Source organism: Melanerpes formicivorus, unplaced genomic scaffold, assembly GCF_026170545.1.
Source record: "Melanerpes formicivorus ecotype bairdi unplaced genomic scaffold, bMelFor1.0.p_v2 SCAF_16, whole genome shotgun sequence".
Lineage (NCBI taxonomy): Eukaryota > Metazoa > Chordata > Aves > Piciformes > Picidae > Melanerpes > Melanerpes formicivorus.
In genome coordinates, this window is record NW_027142368.1 from 4,385,386 (window position 1) to 4,407,109 (window position 21,724).

A 21,724-nucleotide genomic window follows, 5' to 3' on the forward strand; every position below is an offset into this window, starting at 1 on the left:
CTATTTGCATCGTAAGAATGCATACATGGAAGAGGAGCATAAGAACAAAGGATACCTGTGGCATAACAAAAGCCTTGCACTAGGGTTGTTGCTATGATACTACTTGCCTCTGATTTCTAAGTTTTGTTAGCTTTTGTAAGATACTGCAGGAGAGTAATGAATGCCAGAAAAAATATTCTGCACATTCATATTTGTCTGTGGGTTTCCATTAGCAAACCCATATATGATGCTCATAAAATAACTGGAGGAATTTCAATAGCCAAGTGACAGAGATTTGAAAATAAATACATGCATGACCTGTACAGTTTATATTGTAGTAATTCCGATCTTTTGTAGCATGAAGTAACTTCTATTCTCTCCAAATAGTGTTTTGATATAAATTCTTACGCCTGTATAATGTGAAGTAAAGTTAACTTGCTTTCATGAGCAATTGTTTCCATAGCAGAGATCCTTGAAATCAGTTCTGAGTAGAAAACAACATGTTCTGCAAGGTGACTAAAATGAAGCCATAAAGGGCAAGTTTATGTTCTAAAGCTGACTGAATAAAAAGTCACCCAGCGGTTCCGTTTTAATACGGCGCTGAAAAGTATTTATTCTTGCCAACTCATTAAGCATGGTTTATGATATTGCTTGGGAGTTTCATCTCTTCTAATTGATGTTGAGGAGCAAACTCCATTTAAAGTAGGAAGGGAAAGGATTTAAAAGGTGCCAGCTCTATCTGTTTTCATAGGGTTGCTGTCTCTCATTTGAAAACCTCAAAGGCACTTGTATGCAGGGTGTGTGTTTGACTTTATGTCTCAATGCTATGAAGCTTCACCTCTTGTCAATGAAAACTGACGTCAGTGAACTAATTGGCTCTCCTCGTGCGTAGGTACCCTGACATGCCCACTGCTGCTGATGTTGTGAATGCTTTAGATCAACAGGCGCTTGCGTCCATCCTCAGAACATACGGCGAGGAGAGGCATGCCAGGAAAATCGCTTCAGCCATCGTTCAGGCACGCAGCATATACCCCATCACCAGAACTCAGCAGCTTGCAAGCATTGTTGCAGGTACCCTCATTAATTCTTCACAGTGGCTGAGGAGAAAAAATATTAATCCCCAAAGTCCCAGAGGGATCTATTTGTACTTGAAATCATGCAGGATCTAATCCTGCCTGTTCTGCTCTGATGTCAGCTCTATTTTTTATTATTTTTTTTTTAAGCTCCTGCTTTTTATATTGTAGCTCAACGATTAGTTTAATAATAGATTTTACATGAGGTGATTTATCATTCTGCCAACCAAGTTCAAACACAGAGTGACAGCAGCCTAGGGAATACTTTTTCCCAGCTATTGATAAGGCTTCAAAAATCAGAGCTGTCATATACCTCTCTTAGTTTTAAAGTTTTGCATTTTAACATTTCGAGGGGAAGTACCATGGCAGTTGCCAGTTGTGAATGAAATGAGATCATTTCTGTCTCCTTAAAGAAACAGGGAGCAAAAAGCAAAGCAGTATTTTGCTTGCTTCACCTTGTGAATGCCAACTAGATCAGCCTGAAGCGACTATTGAAACACTTCATCTTACTTGCTCTTCACTGTAAACAACTTGAGCAAAATGTGGTTAGGCAGGAACTGTGCTCACATCGAGAACCTTCATGTTTGTGTTCTCAAGTGAAGATGTTGGCAGGAAAACGTAAGGCACAAATCCTGTTCGAGAACGCCGTGATAAGAAACGTTACCCAAGAAGTGAAAATGGATGTGCCTCATTGCAAATAATTCTAACCTGCTGTCTCCTTTGAATACAGGACCTTTAAAAGGGCTATTCAAATTTAACATTTGCTAAAGAGCAGTGTTAAATGTTGTGTCAGTATCCTGAAGATGTGACAAAGAAAAAATGTATCCCTAAAATACTATAATATTCCAACTGGAAATTCAGGGCTCCTACAAACAAAATCTTTGGAGTTGTACAAATCAGGGTGCTTGAGCAAAACTGAAGCAGTCAATTCAATATTGAAAAACTGAAACTTCAACAGCCGATTGAGGCCCAGGGTTTGGGACCTGAAGACACTGCTTGCTTTGTGAGCCCCTGCTGTAAATAGTGAATGTGAGGAGCACTCAATCTGCAAAAAAACCAAGGAGGTAAAACACTGTGAGGCTTTTATCAAACTCAGAGTTACATTTTTAGTAGGCATTGCTATCAACACCACAAACTAAACATTCATTATGTGTTTTGGTCACGAGATACATGCTTTTTAAAGAACTGTTGGTTAAAAGTGTACCATTATGGAGACTGAGGCAACCATATTGCTATGCTAAAGGCTATGAAATGTAAACAAGCAACTCTGAACTTCACAAATAATTTTGAGCACTAGCTAGAACTAGGAAAATAAAAGAACGTGATTTAAGATCCCTTCATGACCTTAGGGATGTGGTTTAGTGGTGGACTTGGCAGTGTTACATGAACAGTTGGGCTTGATGGTCTTAAAGGTCTTTTGTAACCTAAACAATTATATGATTCAATGTTTAATGGGTCACATGTGAGTCATCACTTAATGGTCACTTTGTGTGACAATGAGAAGGAATTTTTTGTTCTCCTTTCAAAGTCTTTGCTAAAGTGCAGACTGGTACATGAATCAGGCATGCATCACATAGTGTCCATGTTTTGTGTACCTTTTTTAAGAAAGCAGGTGGCTGACATCATTTCAGGAGTGTCACACTGAGCCCTCTCTGGGTAGAATTTCTTCCGCTTTTAATTTGGTTCTTCCAGTAAAGGAGCACAGCTGTGGATCCCATTAGTTTTTTAACTGATTATACCTGAGAAAATACCTGGTAACTGTCATATATTTTGTGCAGTTTATCACCTATCATCCTTACATGTTCTTAGGCAAAAAGGCATCAGTGAAGCTATTGATAAAAGGCAGACCTAAAGTGCCAGAGACCATAGCTACAGGATTGCCTGATGGCACAGCACAAATAAACCCTGACTAATTCAGGACTTTACCTGAGTAAAGTCTATGACCTATTAGTTAAATGTCAAGTCCTTCAAAAAATAAAATATTCATCAGAGTAATAAAATCTTGCATTTTATATTTTGCAGGTTCAGTACAAGTATGATTATGATTATCTTTCCAGAACAGGACCAGTTGGGTTTTTTTTGCCTAGTACAGGAGGCAGAAAACAAGCAAAATGTTTAGCCACTAAAGCTGTATATTTAGGTGTCCTCCTCTGCTGGTGTCCATGTCAGAGAATTTGTGTTTAGCCCATATTTCTTTCACATGCTATAGGTTACTATGGCTTCAGATTTCCCAGAACTCTAGTATTTTGTGTTAAGATAACCAGCTGATAACCAGAATCCCAGTGAATCTAGATTTGGACTGAAACTGGAAAACTTCCTTTCTATTTCTGGAGTGACTAGACTTCTGGTCTTTTTCCTGCCACCTCCACAAAAGGTTAGAGCCTTTATGGCTGTTGCTAATTGTTTGAGAGATGACTGAAAGATGTAATTAAAAAACAACCAAGCAAGCATAACAGCTCCTCAACAGTTACAGATGTTTCTAAAGATTGTATTAGCAAGAGGTATAATTGTAAGGTGCAGCTGAAAAGAACCCTATCACACATAGTCAAGATGGCCTACAACAGCTTGGGGCTAATTCAGGTATCCAGGTGATTTCTTTCGCTCCTTTGTTCTAATTTCAAGGAAATAATTCTGTTTCTTGAAATGGATTTGGAAAGTTCTCTCTCTACATACAGTGCCAAGGAATAAGGTCCTACAAAAAAAACCCTAGAGAAAGTTTGTCTTTTTATTATTACTATTTTCTAAACATTATCCAAAAGGCTTCAGATCCCTTTAAGTGAGATACCTGTGAGCTGTGGAGTCTGCAGTTTATATGGGGAAAAAAGAGTTTTCTGTTCTGTCATGCAGACATCATCTCTCCTTGGAGCACACTCAAACTCCACTTATTGTTTATAATTTTTGTCCAGCTATCTGCCAAGGACTAAAGATCAGTAATTCTCAGTTGAAGGTCTGTGAATAGATGTATGGAGGTTGATTTAGAAGACTTCCTCCTGACCTTTGCTGTAGCTCGTTGAGTTGATAGGAAACAGTAGGTTTAAGATGATCGAAGTGTTAGAGAACCTCTCCTATGGGGACAGGCTGAGAGACTTGGGGCTGTTCAGCCTGAGGAAAAAAAGGCTCTGGGGAGATCTATTAGTGGCCTTCCAGTACCTGATGGGGGCCTCCAAGAAAGATAGGAAAGAATGTTTTACAAGGGCTTGTAGTGATAGGATAAGATGAATGGACTGAAGCTTGAGGAGAGCAAATATAGGCTGGAGATTAGGAAGAAGTTCTTTACAGTGAGGGTGGTGAGACACTGGAGCAGGTTGTCCAGGGAGGTCTTGAATGCCCCATCCCTGGAAGTGTTGAAGGCCAAGCTGGATGAGGCCTTGAGCAACCTGGTCTGATGGCAGGGTGGTTTGAACTAGATAATCTTGAAGGTCCCTTCCAACGTAGTAAACTAGTCTACGAATCTGTGTGACGTCTTTAGAATGTAATTTTAATACAACTGGTGGGTCTATTTTTATTTCTTTGCAGTGGGTAATGTACCTTGTTATCTATTAGTTTATTTAAAATTTAATTCTTCTCAGTGTTATTTGGAGACCTAATATGTTAACAGAACATTTTGGGATCATGCAGTCATTTGGACTTGAAAGGAATTGATGAGCTACGGAAGGAATTTGCAAAGTTTAAGAAGAACTTTCCTGGGTAAAGCCAGTCTCATTCAGATTGGGTCCCATTTATAGACATTAATTATCATTTTGGAATTTGTAATATTGCCTGAATTTCAGATGGGTGAGAGTGAACACTGTACTGAGGGAGCCTAGACAAAAGGACATTAGTTGCGTCACAGAAACTTATTAAATGTGATGCTAATTCAACAGACGGGTTCCTGCAAACAGGTGCACGGTCTGAATTAATTTTTAAACTCTCCCACTCTCATACACTCTGGGGACTTTCATAGTTCATATTGACAGGCACAGCAAGAGGCTAAATTCATTCACTGGCTTTAAAATTTCAGTACATTCCAACGCGTGAATCCATTAGGGTTTCTTGAACGTGTAAGCAGCATCAGGGCATCCCAAAACTGCAAATGATAATTTCTCTCATTGGGATTTCAAACCAGTCATCTAGCCAGAAGCGTGGTGTTTTTTATGAATGAAATCCCTTTTACAAGCTTCCCATACAGATTTTTTTATATATATATTTAATATATTGTACAGCCTGTTACCAGGGAGGATTTTCTTTTAGTGTCATGCTAAATGGCGGAGGCTGGGCAAGAGATTTTTGTGCCTCAGCAGAAAGCACAAGTAGGTTTTTATTTAACTATACCAGAGGACTAAGAGTGGGGCAGGAAAGGTTTTCGCCCCTGCAACATGGATCAATGTCCACTGCCTTTACTAAAAAGGTGAAGGCCAGTGTGACAGAAATCACTACCACAGATTACATGTATTAGTCAATCCCAGTCTCTGAAGACAGTCTTTGAACTTGGAAAAAGTTTGATTTTGGTTTTACCTTGAGGGGGTTTGGTCCATGAAACTGTAGAGAGGCTGCATTTCTTAGCCAGTTTCCTGAATGCTGGTATTCCCTACTCTTCTATATGCCTGGCAGTGCTCTTTGTGTTGGCTCAGGGGTGTAAGGTTGTATTATGTCTACAGAATATATCTGGAATTTAATTTGTTCTTCTTTGATGTGTGATACATTACTTCACAGTAAAAAATGAATGTCCCTGTTCATTGTCACAAAAGATTATTGTAGGGAGATGTTGCACCAGACAACCACAGCAGGACAAATAGAAGAGCTTTGCAGAGCCCTGTTAGTGTACACACCACACTCATGCTGGTAGCCTGAGTAGCTAATTTCTGTTGTTTATCTGTTCTGTCTTGCAATTACAAAGTAGCTGTGTTCATGATCAGACCACAGCAGTCTGGGCAGGTAGCAAGTTGTCATGTCTACTGAGATTTTTTTCAAAGCCAGATTTCAAGTAGATCTTTAAATCATGAGCCGGGTTGGATGAGGCCTTGAGTGACCTGCTCTAGTGGAAGGTCTCCCTGCCCATGGCACTCAAGTTCAGCCTCAGTTTTATAGGGTTTGCTTTCAGAAATGTGAATTCAAAGCAGAAAATGAAGGTGCATTGTACAGAAGGAAGCTTGCCACTCGGGGTTCAGGTGTAAGTTTGCGTCCCTCTGAGGACATCATGCAGGAGGGGATTAACGTCAGGATTGCTATGTAGAAATACTAAGCTATTACATGCCTATGATATGTAACATATATATAATACTAACTTATATAGATATATAACTTATTATGTAATATTAAGATATGCCTTTTAAAATTGATGACAGGTGCTTTTCCAGCATCAGCACTGTATGCACGAAGGGACTTGCTTCAGAGACCTGCACATGTCGCTACCAAAACTTTCCAAGGCCTGCGAATCTTTGTGAACGATGAGCTCCACGAACTGTTTCTAGGGCTGAAGACAGCTGAGAAGTTCCTAAAACCTGGAGGCCGCCTTGTAGCCGTCTCCTTTCATTCCCTGGAAGATCGCATTATCAAACGGTTTCTTCACGGCATAGAGATGACAGAAAAGTACAATCTTGGCTCGAGGCAGAAGATAAGACAAGCCCTGAAAAACCCCTCCCAAAAAGAAGATGCACAAAAGTCTCTCCACGGGAAATCCAACTCCAGTTGGATTTTGATACAGAAAAAAGTTCTTACGCCCCAAGCCAAGGATGTTCAAGCGAACCCAAGAGGAAGGTCAGCCAAGCTAAGAGCTGCTATTAAAAAATAAGTTTAGCCAAAAAAAGGATTGAATGTATATGCTCCTTACATTGTGTTTTGTAGAAGATTAACTGGGCAGGAAGTATTAAACTGGACAAAATGAAGTGAAGGTTGTTAGAAAACATTTCTTTCTTCTGTGCTTTTTAATTAGGATGTAGGGTAGAGCATCAAAAGGCAAAGTAAATGTGGGTAAGTGGCTGTCAGCAATTACACAAAAAAAGACACCTTTTAAAAAGGACATCAGAACCCATGTTGAAATTTTCCAGGTTTGATGTCTTCATAGTATTTCCTTTTAGACTAAATTCAAACAGTCTAAATTCAGTAGAATAGAATAAACCAGGTTGGAAGAGACCTTTGTGGTCATCACGTCCAACCTATCATCCAACACCACCTAATCAACTAAACCAAGCACCCTATCAAGTCTCCTCCTAAACACCTCCGATGGTGGTGACTCCACCACCTCCCCGGGCAGCCCATTCCAATGGGCAATCGCTCTCTCTGTGTAGGATTTCTTCCTTACCTCCAGCCTAAACCTCCCCTGGTGCAGCTTGAGACTGTGTCCTCTTGTTCTGGTGCTGGCCACCTGGGAGAAGAGACCAACCCCTACCTGTCCACAACTTCCCTTCAGGTAGTTGTAGACAGCAATAAGGTCTCCCCTGAGCCTCTTCTTCTCCAGGGTAAGCAACCACAGCTCCCTCAGTCTCTCCTCATAGGACTTGGGTTCCAAACCCCTCACCGACGTTGTTGCCCTTCTCTGGACACGTTCCAGCAAGTAGCTGACTGAGGCACATTTTTAAGGAGGTGGATTTTGCACACCTAAGCTCGATGGCTGGTTTAGCCTATAGTGAGTTTGAACCAACCAAAGAATTCATGGTGCATAAATCTCTATATCTCAACTGATTTGTTGTCTGAATGCCTGTGGGACAAGTGTTTGTTCTTAAATAAATGGATATCTGTATATCATGTTCTGTCCAGATTTGTTACCCTTTTGGTAAAATGAGTAAATACTTCTGAGTGATCACCTGGATTTTTAATGTTTGTGGTTGGTAAATAATAAATATTATCTTGGGGAAAAAAGATACCTAAACCAAACTGCCCTTGGATACTACAGGTAAGCAATCAGGTTTCTACTTGATCATTTGAATTTCTTCTTGTGACCCTCACTGCTGTTCATAGATCCAACAGAACTTATAGGTGTTGATAGAATTCTAACTGCTCATCACAAAAGGAGTGTGGTGGGTCTTCTGGAGTACTTTGCTGGTCATCATTTGCTGCAAGGTGCTGCTTATGTAAGTATTGAATCATTTTATAGAAGGCCTACTGTAACACCAGTTTATTTGGATGCTGGACTAGGAAGTAAAACATGTAACAATTCCTTTTTCGGTAAGCGTATATGAATTCAACCCAGCTTTGGCTTTATGTTTTATCTGAAAAAGATCATTGTTTTCCTGATTTGTATATGTTAAAAAATTGTCAGAAAATAGTGTGAGTTTTGGCTTCTTTGACCTCTGACTCATCTCTTCAGGACAAAAAAAGTCCTTATTTGGTTAATCAAATCGGTAGCAGGATTTAATTTGTGATGAATGTAACACTTGGCTGGTAGAATAAAAAATCCAGTTTCTGGCTCTGAGCTAAATGATGACTACACTAGCTTCTGAAAGAGAGCTGACTGGATCATTCCGGGCTTGATTTGCATCAAGCATCCTCTCTGTGCTGATGTAATTACTTTGCAGGATATTTTGGGGTTATATTGACAGAAACAAGTTAAAATTATAATACAGAATGTATTCAAATACTGCAGTATTACACAGAATCACAGAATGGTAGGGGTTGGAAGGGACCTCCAGAGATCATCAAGTCCAACCCCCCTGCCACAGCAGGATCAGCCGTGGCAGGCTGCACAGGAACACCTCCAGGAAAGTTTTGAAAGTCTGCAGAGGAGACTCTACAACCTCTCTGGGCAGCCTGTTACACTGACTCATCACCCTCACCATGAAGAAGTGTCTCCTCATGTTAAGGTGGAACCTTCTGTGTTCCAGCTTGTACCTGTTGTTCTTTGTCCTATCACTGAGCACTACCCAAAAGAGCCTGGCACCTTCATCTGGACACCCACTCCTCAGGTATTTATACACATTAATCAGGTCCCCTCTCAGCCTTCTCTTCTCCAGACTAAACAGCCCAAGGGCTCTCAGTCTCTCCCCAGAGGAAGGATGTTCAAGTTCCCCAGTCATCCTCGTAACCTCTGTTGGACCCTCTCCAGCAGATCCCTGGCTCTCTTGAAGTGGGGACCCCAAAACTGGACATATTGCAAGTGTGGTCTCACCAGGGCAGAGCAGACACTTGACTGATGATGGGCATTTTATACTTCTCCGAAATCTCAGTATTTTCCTGCTAGTTTCATTATACATGCTATTAAATATTAAATAAAACATTCCACTTCAAATAATATTACTTACTGTTGACATCTTAGAGACAACAGGCTCTACCTTAAATAGACTTTTTTTTTCATCCAAACATTAAATATGAATAGCTAATGTTATTTTTAGCTAAGATTCCATACTGAAATATACTCCAATTGCAGGCTGGAAAAATTGTGCCTGCAGCACAGGCTTAGAAGAGTTGAGTGCCATGCTGTGCGTTGTTCGGGAGCACACTTCAGGAAAAGACCATCCAATTAGAGCAGAAGTTTCCTATTGGTATCCCAGAAATGATGTGAAAGCATTAAAATGCCTTTTGCTTACAGTGGTGTTTAAAATCCATGCTGCTTACACCTAATTTCAAAGGCACATTTTCCTGTCATAGTTGAACTATCGTCTGCCAGTTTTTGTAAATGGACTCCCTCAGTTGAGGGAAGTAGGGAACTTGTCTTTATTTTTAGGTTGGAGCTGCACAGCCATGGCAGTGCATCAGTCATTGAGCTCTTCTCTTCAGAGGATCTATTTCTCTCCTCTAAGGGTCTCCTCACTTTCAGCTTCAAACTTGTGGTATAGAATGTCCTGGAATTTTAACCTCTGCTTGCCTGAAAAAAAAGGCCCCATCATTTTCACAGGAGAGGGGTAGCCCTGTCACAGAATCACCAAGGTTGGAAAAGACCTCAAAGACCATCAGGTCCAACCTGTCACCACAGACCTTATGGCTAAACCATGGCAGGGATGGTGACTCCACCACCTCCCTGGGCAGCACATTCCAATGGCGAACTTTCTCCTCACCTCCAGCGTAAACTTCCCCTGGCACAGCTTGAGACTGTGTCCTCTTGTTCTGGTGCTGGTTGCCTGGGAGAAGAGACCAACCCCCGCCTGGCTACACCCACCCTTCAGGTAGTTGTAGAGAGCAATAAGGTCTCCCCTGAGCCTCCTCTTCTCCAGGCTAAACAACCCCAGCTCCCTCAGCCTCTCCTCATAGGGCTTGTGCTCGAGGCTTCTCCCCTGCCTCATTGCCCTTCTCTGGACACGTTCAAGTGTCTCCATGTCCTTGTTAAACTGAGGGGCCTGAAACTGGACACAGTACTCCTAGTGTGGCCTAACCGGTGCAGAGTACAGCAGCACAATGAGTTCCCTGCTCCTGCTGGCCACACTATTCTTGATACGTGCCAGGATGCCATTGACCTTCTTGGCTGCTTAGGCACACTGCTGGCTAATGTTCAGGCAGCTATCAATCAGTACCCCCAGGGGTCCTCCCATCCCTTGTCCCTTCTAATGGGGCCAGTCAGCTTAAACCAGTACAGAAAACTAGACACAATTGTCCTGTGACTAAGGTTTTTATTGTACCTTCAGAGACTATCTTTGTGAATTCTAAGCACAATTAGCTGCATTTATAACCCATGAGGGCCTACCAACATTATTTCCCTGTTGGTTCCTAAGGAAAAAGAATCAGCTTCATGGTTTCAGAATGAAAAGGATTAATCATCCTGCTTTCAAGTAATTTAAGGAATTAATATCTGTCTGCAGGATTTTTTTTTTTTTAATTACTACAATTGTGTAATTTCACACTGGTCTCTTCTAGTCACTCAGTCACTGCTGAGATTGCCAGTCTGAAATGTCAGGTTCTGTACAGCTGTATTGAGCCATTTGGTAGATGGAAGTTGGAAGGAGGGGATTCCAAAGGTAGTATGGATGGGGAAAATACTAGTTTCAGTAAACACTATTAGCAAGTGATTCTTCCAGTAGCAAATATTGTATCAGAGCTTTTGCATGCTGCTTTCTAGAGTAGCATTTCTATGATTATTAATGACTCATATAATTGCTCTAATATTACTCTTTGTATTGGAGACGTCCTGGTTTTAATTGGAGAGTTTATGCTCCTAAATAGTGTAACAGCAGTGTGAGGGAGGAAGCAGGAGGAGCTATGCCATGAGGTAAGGTGATGTGCAGGGGAGGGATGATGGCAATAAGCAGTGTTAGACACAGATTGTTGGTGATTTTATTTGATTAATCTACATTTTAAAATAACTTAGATATCAGCTGTGACTCATTGGGTAGAGTATCACTGTACTGGTGAAAAATGAGGTGAATTGCAATAAACAACAGAAGTAGTAAACTCATAAGCCCATTTGTTGCTGCCCATCTTACTTAACATCTTTCCCTTTAGCAAGAGAAATGAAAGGGTTCAGATCTGACTTCTTGTGCCCCAAAATGTCCTAAGGAAGGGCCCTTTGGTAGGTTTGGGACCATATACATACACCAGGTTCACAAGCACTGCTCTTTGAAGTGTGAGAGCCAATCTTTATATCTATACTTTACATGTTGTTGGGGTTTTTTTTGTTGGTGGTTGGTTGTTTTCTTTTTATCCCTTTTTTTTCTGTTTTTAAGCAATTGCTTAAAACTAATATAGAATAGAATAGACCAGACAAGGTTGGAAGAGACCTTCAAGATCATCACATCGAACCCATCATCCAACACCACCTAATCAACTAAACCATGCAACCAAGCACCCTATCAAGTCTCCTCCTAAACACCTTGTACTTACAAGTTGCTTGTATTTACAAGTTATTCAGAAGTATCATCAGATGTGAAGGCCATTTTACACCTGGAGTATACTGAAATTAAAGAGGATTTCTGGATTAGTGAAGACTGTGGTGCCACAGTGAACCTTGCAAACTTAATGTAGAACATCTTCTCTTCCTCTTCTCCAACCCTCTGTGGAAGACAGAGAAAAACATGTTTCATTAGAAAGTAACAAAGAAGCAGTAAAGTTGAACAACTTGAAAGAAAAATAAATGCATTGATGCAGCTTGTGTCCAGTTTGAACAAAAAGTCATTATTTGCATCTTGCTGATATTTTCTTTCCATTCATTGCTTAATTTTGCCTTTTGGGGAATGAGCAGTAGTGCTCAGTCTCTGCCCATGGATGCAGAGCGTGGTAACAGTGGGCAGATCTACGTGCTTTCAAATCCAGCTTCTTACGTTTTTTTTCTCTGTGTCCTTTGCAGTTAGGATTGTGTTTCTGAAGCTGCTGTAAGCTTATCCCAGGGTGAGTAAGAGGGAAGGGCTTTTCTCTTCCAGCAAGCTATAATGCTTGTCCATCCTATTTAATGCTTTCCTTCGTGGTGTGGTTTGCTGATGATGTGCCATGTTTTTCAGTGTTGCATTCCTAAAGAAAAGAGGACATCAGGGGAAATCTAAGCTAAAAATCAGAGCCAGTGATCAGTTGCCTGAATCTCTTACTGTCCCTTGTATAGCTACTCTCACAAAAAAAGGATTCTTCCCCCTCCCCCCATTTTACCTTGATCTTTAGGCAAATTGTGTTTTTCCTGAAGCCTTCTAAAGCCAAACCTGATTGGTTATAATAGTCAAAACCAAACTGGTGTTTGAAACAATTTATGTTTATGTTTATGGATTTAAACCTGACACCTTGTTTATAGCTGTCTCTTTAAAGAATAAAACTGGAGATACAGCTCCCTCTGTCTGTGCCAGGAATACATCTGCTTGGTTCCTTCTGGAGTGCACCTGCAAAATATTCATGTTTGTTGTCAGCATGACTAGACAAGGTTAAAACATGTTGGATAACTTTTACAGGTCAGTGGCTTAAATTATGCTGCCTAGAATTTTAAAAGAGCAAAGGGTTAAGTTGTATTCCTGCCTGAAAATATTTCAATCAAGATATTTCAATCAAGACAGGAAAACAAACTTGCATAGTAAGTTGCTCAAAGAAAATTTGTTGTTGGAATGAAAATAGAAATGTATAAAAACTCTGTTCTGTTGTGCCCATACAATTTCACAGGCACATTGCTGGCAAACGTACTTCATGGCTTTATTGACATTAAACCCCCCCTTAATTTCTGTGCTGGTGGAAAAAAAATCTGCATAAACAGGAGAACATTAGGGGATATGACAGATACTGGAATGAAAATAAATGATGCTGTATAAATTGCATCTTAGATTTTATACATACTAGAATACCTGAGTAAAAAGTGTCAGGATTTGGTGTTCTCTGTTGTCATTGACTCACATGCCACAGCTGTTTGAGTCTCTGGATGTAATTCTGACAGAGAAAATGCAATCTGCTTCTCAGTTTTAGCTTGTCTGTGGTTTATATTTCCACTGAATGTGGAATGCCACTAGATTTCAGAATAAGTCTCTGCTAGGTTTGTAGAATCATAGAACATCAAGGTTGGAAAAGACCTTTAAGATCAAGTCCAAACATAACCCAACACTAAACTATATCCTGAAGTGTCATGTCTACAGCTTCTTGAACACCTCCAGGCATAGTGACTCCACTGCCTCCCTGGGCAGCCTGTTATGTTATTAGCATTTTATATCAGCTGTCATTACACTAATAACAAGGTTATATCACAAGTTAGTAACTATAAAAAAACCCTGGAAACATCGTGATAGAACTTGTACACAAAAATGTGTGGAAGCTTAGTAATAAATTAGTCATCAACAATTGAGGCTAGAAAAGTCCTTTTGAATTCAAACTATAAGCTTATTTCTACACAGCTTTCCTGTAAATAGTGTGTGTGTGTGTATATTGTTTGGGGTTTTTTTGTAATCAGAAGTAGTTTCATGCTTAAGAACATCTCTCATGGACTTTGCAGAGAACTGCAATAAGATATTGACAGTTCTGGCTGATAAGTATCTGAAACTAAAGCCATCATGAGAACTGTTTTGTAATATAGTGCAGAACTGTTCTCAGGAGTAATGACATATGGATGCCTGTTAATACATGCACAGTCTGAGAGCCTAACCTTGCAGCTTGCCTTTATGGGGAGAGCTTTGTTATACACAGACATTATCTAAAAAATGGCCTGTTTCTCAAAGTCATGACAGAAGTGGGAGTGGAAGTCTTGGTAGGCAGTGCAAGCTGAGAGAAAGAGCAGGGGTAAGTCTGATGTAGACTGGTAGACGAGTCTCCGTGGGAGCAGAAGGGACTTGACAGTCTGCAAAGCAAAGTTACTGAGTATGGGCCAGTCCAGGTTACTCATATGATAGTAACTCAGTATGGTAATGTTACTCATATGATAGTAACTAAATTCTGCAATGCTGAATTAACCATCTTACAGAATCACAGAATGTTAGGGGTTGGAAGGGACCTCGAAGGATCATCTAGTCCAGCCCCCTTGCCAGAGCAGGACTGCCTAGAGTAAATCCCACAGAAATGCATCCAGGTGGGTTTTGAATATCTCCAGAGAAGCCCTTGATGTGGAGTCAGGTCCACTCATGTATTTCACCATGGCTCAACAGTGGTGCCAGTGTGCTTCAGGAATCTGAAGTTAAGGAAAATGGTAATTCAAAAATTGCATGAAAAATAAAGGTAAGGAAATGACAGAGAAAATTTCTTGGAATTGAAGCTCGTATATGACTTCTAAACTCTCTGTCTTGGGGAGGGAAGGGGGGAATGACACCAAAATGGAGAGCAAAGGAAGTTTGATCTCTACTGTTGCTGCCTCTACTAAAGTTAATAAAAAGCTTGCATTGGTTTAAAAAAAGGTGAGCTGAAGACCTGAACCACACACATACTGTAATTATCACTATTTATCAGCCTATTGGAAACTAGCAGGTGATGTGAAGTTATAAAACAGTAGATTAATTAAATGTGCTTGGCAAATACCCTGTCATATAGCTGTACTGTGCTTCTTACTATCTGAAAGGAAGATAATTAAGGGATGATTAGGCATGTGTCACATTAGCCTTCACACCAGGACCCTGCCAATTCTTCTTGTGTAAGTCTAAAGTCAACACTCCAGTAGTGGGTGCACCCTGCACACCTGGGCAGGAGCATTGCTGTAGCTGATAGTCTGATGACTGATGCACAGATTCAGACTGAGCCTCCCCTTAAAATGTGACAGTATCTTACTTTTTAGATGGTGTCTAAAAACTATCTGACTAATTATTAGCTAATGCTTTATTAGTAGACCTCTAGTTATTTGGAAAACAATGTATTACAAGCTGAGCTTAGGGGGTATTTGTGGTTGCTACTTCACCTTGGTGACTTTATTTTCCCCTCAGGGCAAGCTGGCTATTGTTCCTTGAAAATTAAGTGGAACTTTCTTGGAAGCAGCAGCAGCAGCAGCATGCACCATTTTTCCTTTGAGACAAAAAATAATGAATGGATTTAATTGCAGTGACCATTAGAGCCAATTATATCCCAACAGGAGCACAGTCCTCCATAAGCACTGCATTGCCCAACAGCTCACTAATTCAGCAGTGTATCCCAAAGCCTCCTTTGCAGTTTAGTCGCTTCGGTACTTCCAGTTGCCAAATATTTTACTCAGCCTATCCAAATCATAGCTTAGTTTTCAGGATTCTGTGCAATTTGAGCAGGCTTTGTATGTATATCAAAAAGCTATCAAGTACAGAATACAGAATTAACCAGGAGTACTTGGTTTTCCTGGGAAAAAGCAACTGATTCTTGTCTTCAAATATAGCTTAGGCCAAGACAATATTTTGGGGTGGGGTGTTGTGTGTGTGTTTGGGCTCTTGGTTTTGGTTTTCATAGCTTTTTACTTTGATGAAGATATATAGGTCTAATCACTTCTGCCATCTTTTCTCCTTTGAAATAGTTGTCTGTGTTAGGGGTACAGAATAGGGCTACTGAATAGAGCTATTGACTGTCGTGTTCTCTCCCACACAGCATATCCCCTGAACCGACCTTACTCCAGATTGCTTCCTATAGTCTGCAGAACAACAGGCATTCCTCAGCATCCATTCACCTTTTCTCCCCCTGAATGTAATAATGAGGCTATAGAATAACTTTACTTAATTAAGGTTGTTTTTTTTAAGTGAAGCCTACACTTGTTATTTTCCTTACTTTTCCATGTAAATATTACAAAATATTTCTGTTCAAGTCACTGCATCAGATTCAGTGCTGACAACACTGATTACCTTTGTAATTAATGATGTCCCAAGTTTTCCCATGGGCATGAGAGTCTCAGCTTTCCTGAAGCATTAAAATTGATTTCCAGCCTTCACGGATGTGGAGAAAGCTGTGAATTGAAGCCCCTGATCTTTTCCTTAAGTATATCTGGTAGCCAAATGTAAGCTTTCAAAACATCTTCATTTTTTTTTAGCATAGCCATGTCATTTGTTGACTCTTACTTCTGACTTTTGAACATTTTGATTCGTTTCCCTTTCCCCCCCCCCCCCCTCCATTTGGCACTGCTCAGTATCAGGGTGGTGACACTCTGGAATAGGTTGTCCAGAGAGGTTGTGGATGTCTCTTCCCTGTGGGTGTTCAAGGCCAGGTTGGATGAGGCCTAGTCTGGTTGAGAGGTGTTGCTGCCTGTGATGAGGAGGTTGGAGTAAATGATCTCTGAGGTCCCTTTCAACCTGAGCTGTTCTGTGCACAGCAGGGCATGGAAGAGCCTACAGGACTGGCTCTGTTCATAGAATCAACAAGGTTGGAAAAGACCTCAAAGATCATCAAGCCCAACCTGTCACCCGAGACTTCATGCCTACTAGACCATGGCACCAAGTGCCACATCCAATCCCCTCTTAAATGCTTCCAGGGATGGCAACTCCACCACCTCCCTGGGCAGCCCTCTTGTCACCTTGCTTGCATGCCATCATTCTTCGGTGGTACCATCACGGTACCACCTCAGGTACTGTAGGAACCATTAATTATCACTTTGCAAGGAACTGTTATTGTACCATGTAATGCAGTTAATGCATAGAACACATCTGGGTACAGTGCTACACAGCTGGCTGCTGGGAGAGTGCCTGTTCCCTGCAGAGGTTACTGCCTTGACTCCATTTGAGGTGCTCTTGGTCTTTCATTTTTTTTTGCACAATTGTCTTTTGTTGAGCACTGCCTGCTGAAAAGCTGCAATTCTAGTTACTGTCTTAGGAGTACAATAGGCAGGGATCAGATAGCTTTGTTTTTAAATTAATGTATAGAATTTGAGAACAGAGTATAATACTTAGGGCTCCTCCTTAATGTCTTCCAGACTGAAATCTGAGCCAAATTGTTTGTATTAATTGGCTTATATCTTCAGTATCTAGGAATCCAAGGCATGACACAGTTAAGAACATGAGATTGCACTGGTTTGAAGTGGGAGAAAAGGAAGCTTATTGCTGCTTACTGCTTATGTGTGATGTATTCCCTAATCAGGTCATCTCAACACAAGAACACTCCCTGGAGTATAAAAACCTCTCTTAAACTGGAACCTTTCTTTGCAAATGGATCCTTGGAAGTATTTCTTATGCTTTATGTCCCACCAAGGTGACAGATTGTTTTGTTAAGTTCGTGAATGAAAATACCAATAAATACAGCTTTGTAAACACAGTCTTTCACAGTAAACAGTTTCCTTAGTCCTGATAACCACAGTCAATGGATTTCCAGAAGAGCTTCATGGCTGATGGGAGGCACCCTGCTGGAATGAGACTGCCAGTGCTTCAGGGAGCCAAAGGTTTGGGGTCCTCATCCCATCCCTAAAGCAATCCTGTGCAACAAAGCAGTGGGATGTTTGAACGTGGCTGAGTCTGGCTGTTGACTGAAGTCTGCAAGGATTGTTCAGTGATATTAAGAGACTGAGGAATATCTCTAGTGGTACACAGCATAATTGGTGATTGTGTAATTTAAAGTTGCCTTGGGTAATGATAAAGATTGAGGGTTATTATTGGAGATGGAGAATCATTTTATCATCCTCAAAAAGAGTACTGCACGTGGCTGTTCTTGGGCAGCTTAAATTGGAGGGGTATATCTTCTGCAAGGGGGAGAAGTGTTTAATTTGAAAGATAGTTCTTTGGGAATATCACTTTCAGTGATTAAAGGTGAGATATAATTCAAATTGCCTGAGTCATGCTTCTATTTTTTTTTCCCCCCACAAATTATGCTACACTGGTGAGCAGTTTAGCTATTATATGGGGTCTGACCCAGTGTTAAATCTAGCAGCTTAAAATGCTCTAAGGCTTTAAAGTGTCATTGTGAGAAAACTTCAGAATCATTAGAATGTGTGACTGGTACCCAGTTGCTGCTTTTAATAATTGTTATTAGCTCCATTTGCATTCACCACAGCCACTGGTTCCTTTCCAAAGTCCAAGGAGGGAGTTGTAGCTGACTGCTTGTCTTGGCAGCGTGTGCCCTAACAGCTTTTTATGGCAAGGAGGGACAATGCCATAAAAATGACACTTTCCTTAGCTCAGCAAAATGCTTAGCTAAGGTGTTTGTAGGCACGAAGAGTTGTTGCATGCCTGAGTGTTGCATGAAATGCACATTTTACATTGAAAGGGAATCATGGCTTTGCTGTGATTTGCCTCAAATGCACACTGTCTTTAATGGCTTGCTATGAATTTGTTTTAAATAACTGATTTAGTAAAAGCTGTGTAGATAACATCTAGCCCTGGAAATGAAAGCAGTTTAGTCAAACCAGAGCGATTAAACCTTGGGGAGTGACATTTATTAGCTTGAAAGTGTGTCAAAGTGGCTACCTTGCATTTGGGCAGAGTGCTGAATATTTTTTCATACACAATCTGATGCTTTGGACCATTCCCAAGATATTAGGATTATGATGAGATATATATATGTGTATATGAAATTTTGGGCATTTTTGTAAATAGGATTTTCCCTTTACCTTTTCTGCAGAGTGAGCCTTGTACACAGCCCACTGGCCAAACAGCTTCCAGCAGGGAGTTGCACTGCTGGGTTACCATTGGAGCTCATTATAATGATAAAACCCCTCAAAGCTGAGGGCTTCCATCCATCCATAACCCTATGTGTATTTTTAAGCCAGTGGCTACATCTTTTACTGAGGTTTTGATTGCTGTCTATCATATCATCCTTCTTGCAAGTACTAACCCAAGCCTGGGGCAGCTTGGGATTTTATTGGTGATAATCTACTTAATAGCATGTCTGACTTGCAAGCATGTTAAACAGCCCTTAAATACCAGTTCATGTTATGCCTTTGTTTTCACAGAATCACCAAGGTTGGAAAAGACCTCAAAGATCATCAAGTCCAGCCTGTCCAATCCCCTCTTGAACACCTCTAGGGATGGTGACTCCACCACCTCCCTGGACAGCCCATTCCAGTGCCTAACACCTCTCTCTGTGAAGAACTTTCTCTTCACCTCAAGCCTAAACTTCCCCTGCTGCAGCTTGAGACTGTGTCCTCTTGTTCTGGTGCTGGTTGCCTGGGAGAAAAGACCAACCCCCTCCTGGCTACAGCCACCTTTCAGGTAGTTGTAGACAGCAATAAGGTCTCCCCTGAGCCTCCTCTTCTCCAGGCTAAACAATCGCAGCTCCCTCAGCCTCTCCTCACCGGGCTTGTGCTTGAGGCTCTTTACTATGTCTGCAAAAGTCTTTCAATAACTTTCTTTTCCCACCCTGTCCTTCCTTCTAGAATTATTGAAAACTGCTGTGATGAGCAGCAGTGGGAGCACACTAGTAAAGCTGTGCTAAACTAATTCAAAACAAGATTGACAAGTACAATTTTGGAAAATAACATAGTTTGTGGGGGGGGAAGTTTCAGTCCACAAGGCTAAAGCCTGTACTCTTTCATGGGAAATGGCAACACAGTGAATCTCCAGCAGTGTGCCAACAACTACTTGTCATTTCTTCTGAGTTTAATCTGCTGGTGGATTCATCATCTGTGGCAGATGTCTGTAAATACACAAATCTATTGATCTAGGGCTCATTTTCTGCAGAAATGTAGCTGGCAAGGGTGTTTATTTCTCCCCTGTACTGAATGTAAAGCATGTTGCCTTATCTGTCTAGAGAGAGAGAGTTTCAGGGGGGTTTGAAGCATTATTGAATGGCAGAGGTTAACAGGCTGGGAAGGCATGCTTTCCACATTAGCCTTGCTTCTTTCCTATCATCTACACTCATCAATAAATAAGTAAGTTAATTAAAAAGCTGCTTCTAAGGGACAGAGTACAGATCCTTAAGATCTATCAAAACCTCAGTAAAAGATTTAGCCACTGGCTTAAAAATACACATAGGGTTATGGATGGATGGAAGCCCTCAGCTTTGAGGGTTTTTATCATTATAATGAGCTCCAATGGTAACCCAGCAGTGCAACTCCCTGCCAGAAGTTGTTTGGCCAGTGGGCCATGTACAAGGCTCACTCTGTAGTGAAAATCCTATTTACAAAAATGCCCAATTTTTCACATATATATATTCATGTGTATACATATATATGTGTGTGTGTATATCTATATCTCCTCATAATCCTAATATCTTGGAAATGGTCCAAATCATCAGATTGTGTATGAAAAAATATTCAGAAGCTAATTAAAACCGCATAGGAAATTCTTTCTGATGTTCCACCAGGAGTTTATGAAGCATAAGTGTGTGGCTGCATGCAGAATTGAGCCTATTATTTAACATTTTAGTGAATTATTTAATGCATTTTGCCATGTGGAGTTTTATGACCTCTCCTTTCTAGGTTGCAGGCTGCCTGTGACTGCACTGATCACCCAGGCATCTTCTAGCTCTCATCTGTCACCACCGACTCGCTTCGCTGGCGTAGCTGTTGGGGGAGCTGCTCTTCGGAGCTTTCTGTGACAGTTCAAGTTTCTGTGCGAGCAGGTAGATGGGTGCTAAGTGCCTCTTTCAGGAGGCTGATGTGGATTGTCTTCTGCGTTGGAGAGTAAGTGGTCAGACACTGAATAATGCAAAAGGTGAGTTGTGCTTTAAACGCTTGCAGCTCTCCTGAGCCGTGGCAGGAGATGGCCCTGCAAGGCAAGCCCAAGTGAGCAGGCAACATGGGACACCATCCCCATCCTGTGTCCTCTGCTTAAAAAGAAGGCGGGGAGCTTTGCTCAGTGAAGGGACGCTTCTGCCTTCCTTGAGAGCAAAGCAGTATTCTTCTAGAAATAACTCGTTCTGCCGCTTTGCTTGCAAAACACAAGTCAAAATCTGTTAGGTATTTTGTTTGTGGTTGTTCCTTATTTGACTTCTCTGCAGAGAAAGAAAAATCTTTGTCATAGAATCACAGAATTGGCAGGGTTGGAAGGAACCTCAAGGATCATCCAGTTCCAACCCCTCTGCCATGGGCAGGGACACCTCACACTAGATCAGGTCACTCAGAGACACATCCAGCCTGACCTTAAAAACCTCCAGGCATGAGGCTCTCTTCACAAGAGTCAACACACACTCATTAATAGAAGAGCTCAATCTTGTCTGTTTAGTTTCTTTAATTTAAAATAAAAAAAAAATAAAAGGGAAAAAAGAGAAGCAGTAGCAACCACAGAAGAAAAAGTGTGGGTGATTGGTTCCTATTATTTTTCTTTTTAATATGAACATAAGCCCTACAGCTTTGTGATTCAGTTTCATAATTTCCTTCCATTTAACCTAAGTGGCTGTTTTGGGAAAGATTCCTTTCCTTGAAGATTACTTCATGAGTGGGTTTAATATGTTCTTGCAGAAATATATTATTGTTTTCTCTTATGATCCTGGCAGAGTTTCATTGGTTCTACCTTATTTCCTTTATCTCTTCAAAAACTTAAAATACCAGTGTTGTCACCTGCCTGCTTGCT

At 40.9% G+C, this 21,724-nt stretch overlaps 1 protein-coding gene across 1 annotated transcript in view; it reads left to right on the forward strand.

Moving 5' to 3' along the window:
• METTL15 (methyltransferase 15, mitochondrial 12S rRNA N4-cytidine) overlaps positions 1-7,770 on the forward strand; it is a 78,823-nt gene extending 71,053 nt beyond the window's left edge. The window contains exons 6-7 of the mRNA XM_068148546.1: positions 872-1,050; positions 6,377-7,770. Coding sequence (XP_068004647.1) covers positions 872-1,050; positions 6,377-6,822 — 625 coding nt within the window. The 3' untranslated portion in view covers positions 6,823-7,770. The remainder of the gene's footprint in view (positions 1-871; positions 1,051-6,376) is intronic.
• The last annotated feature ends 13,954 nt before the right edge of the window (positions 7,771-21,724 follow it).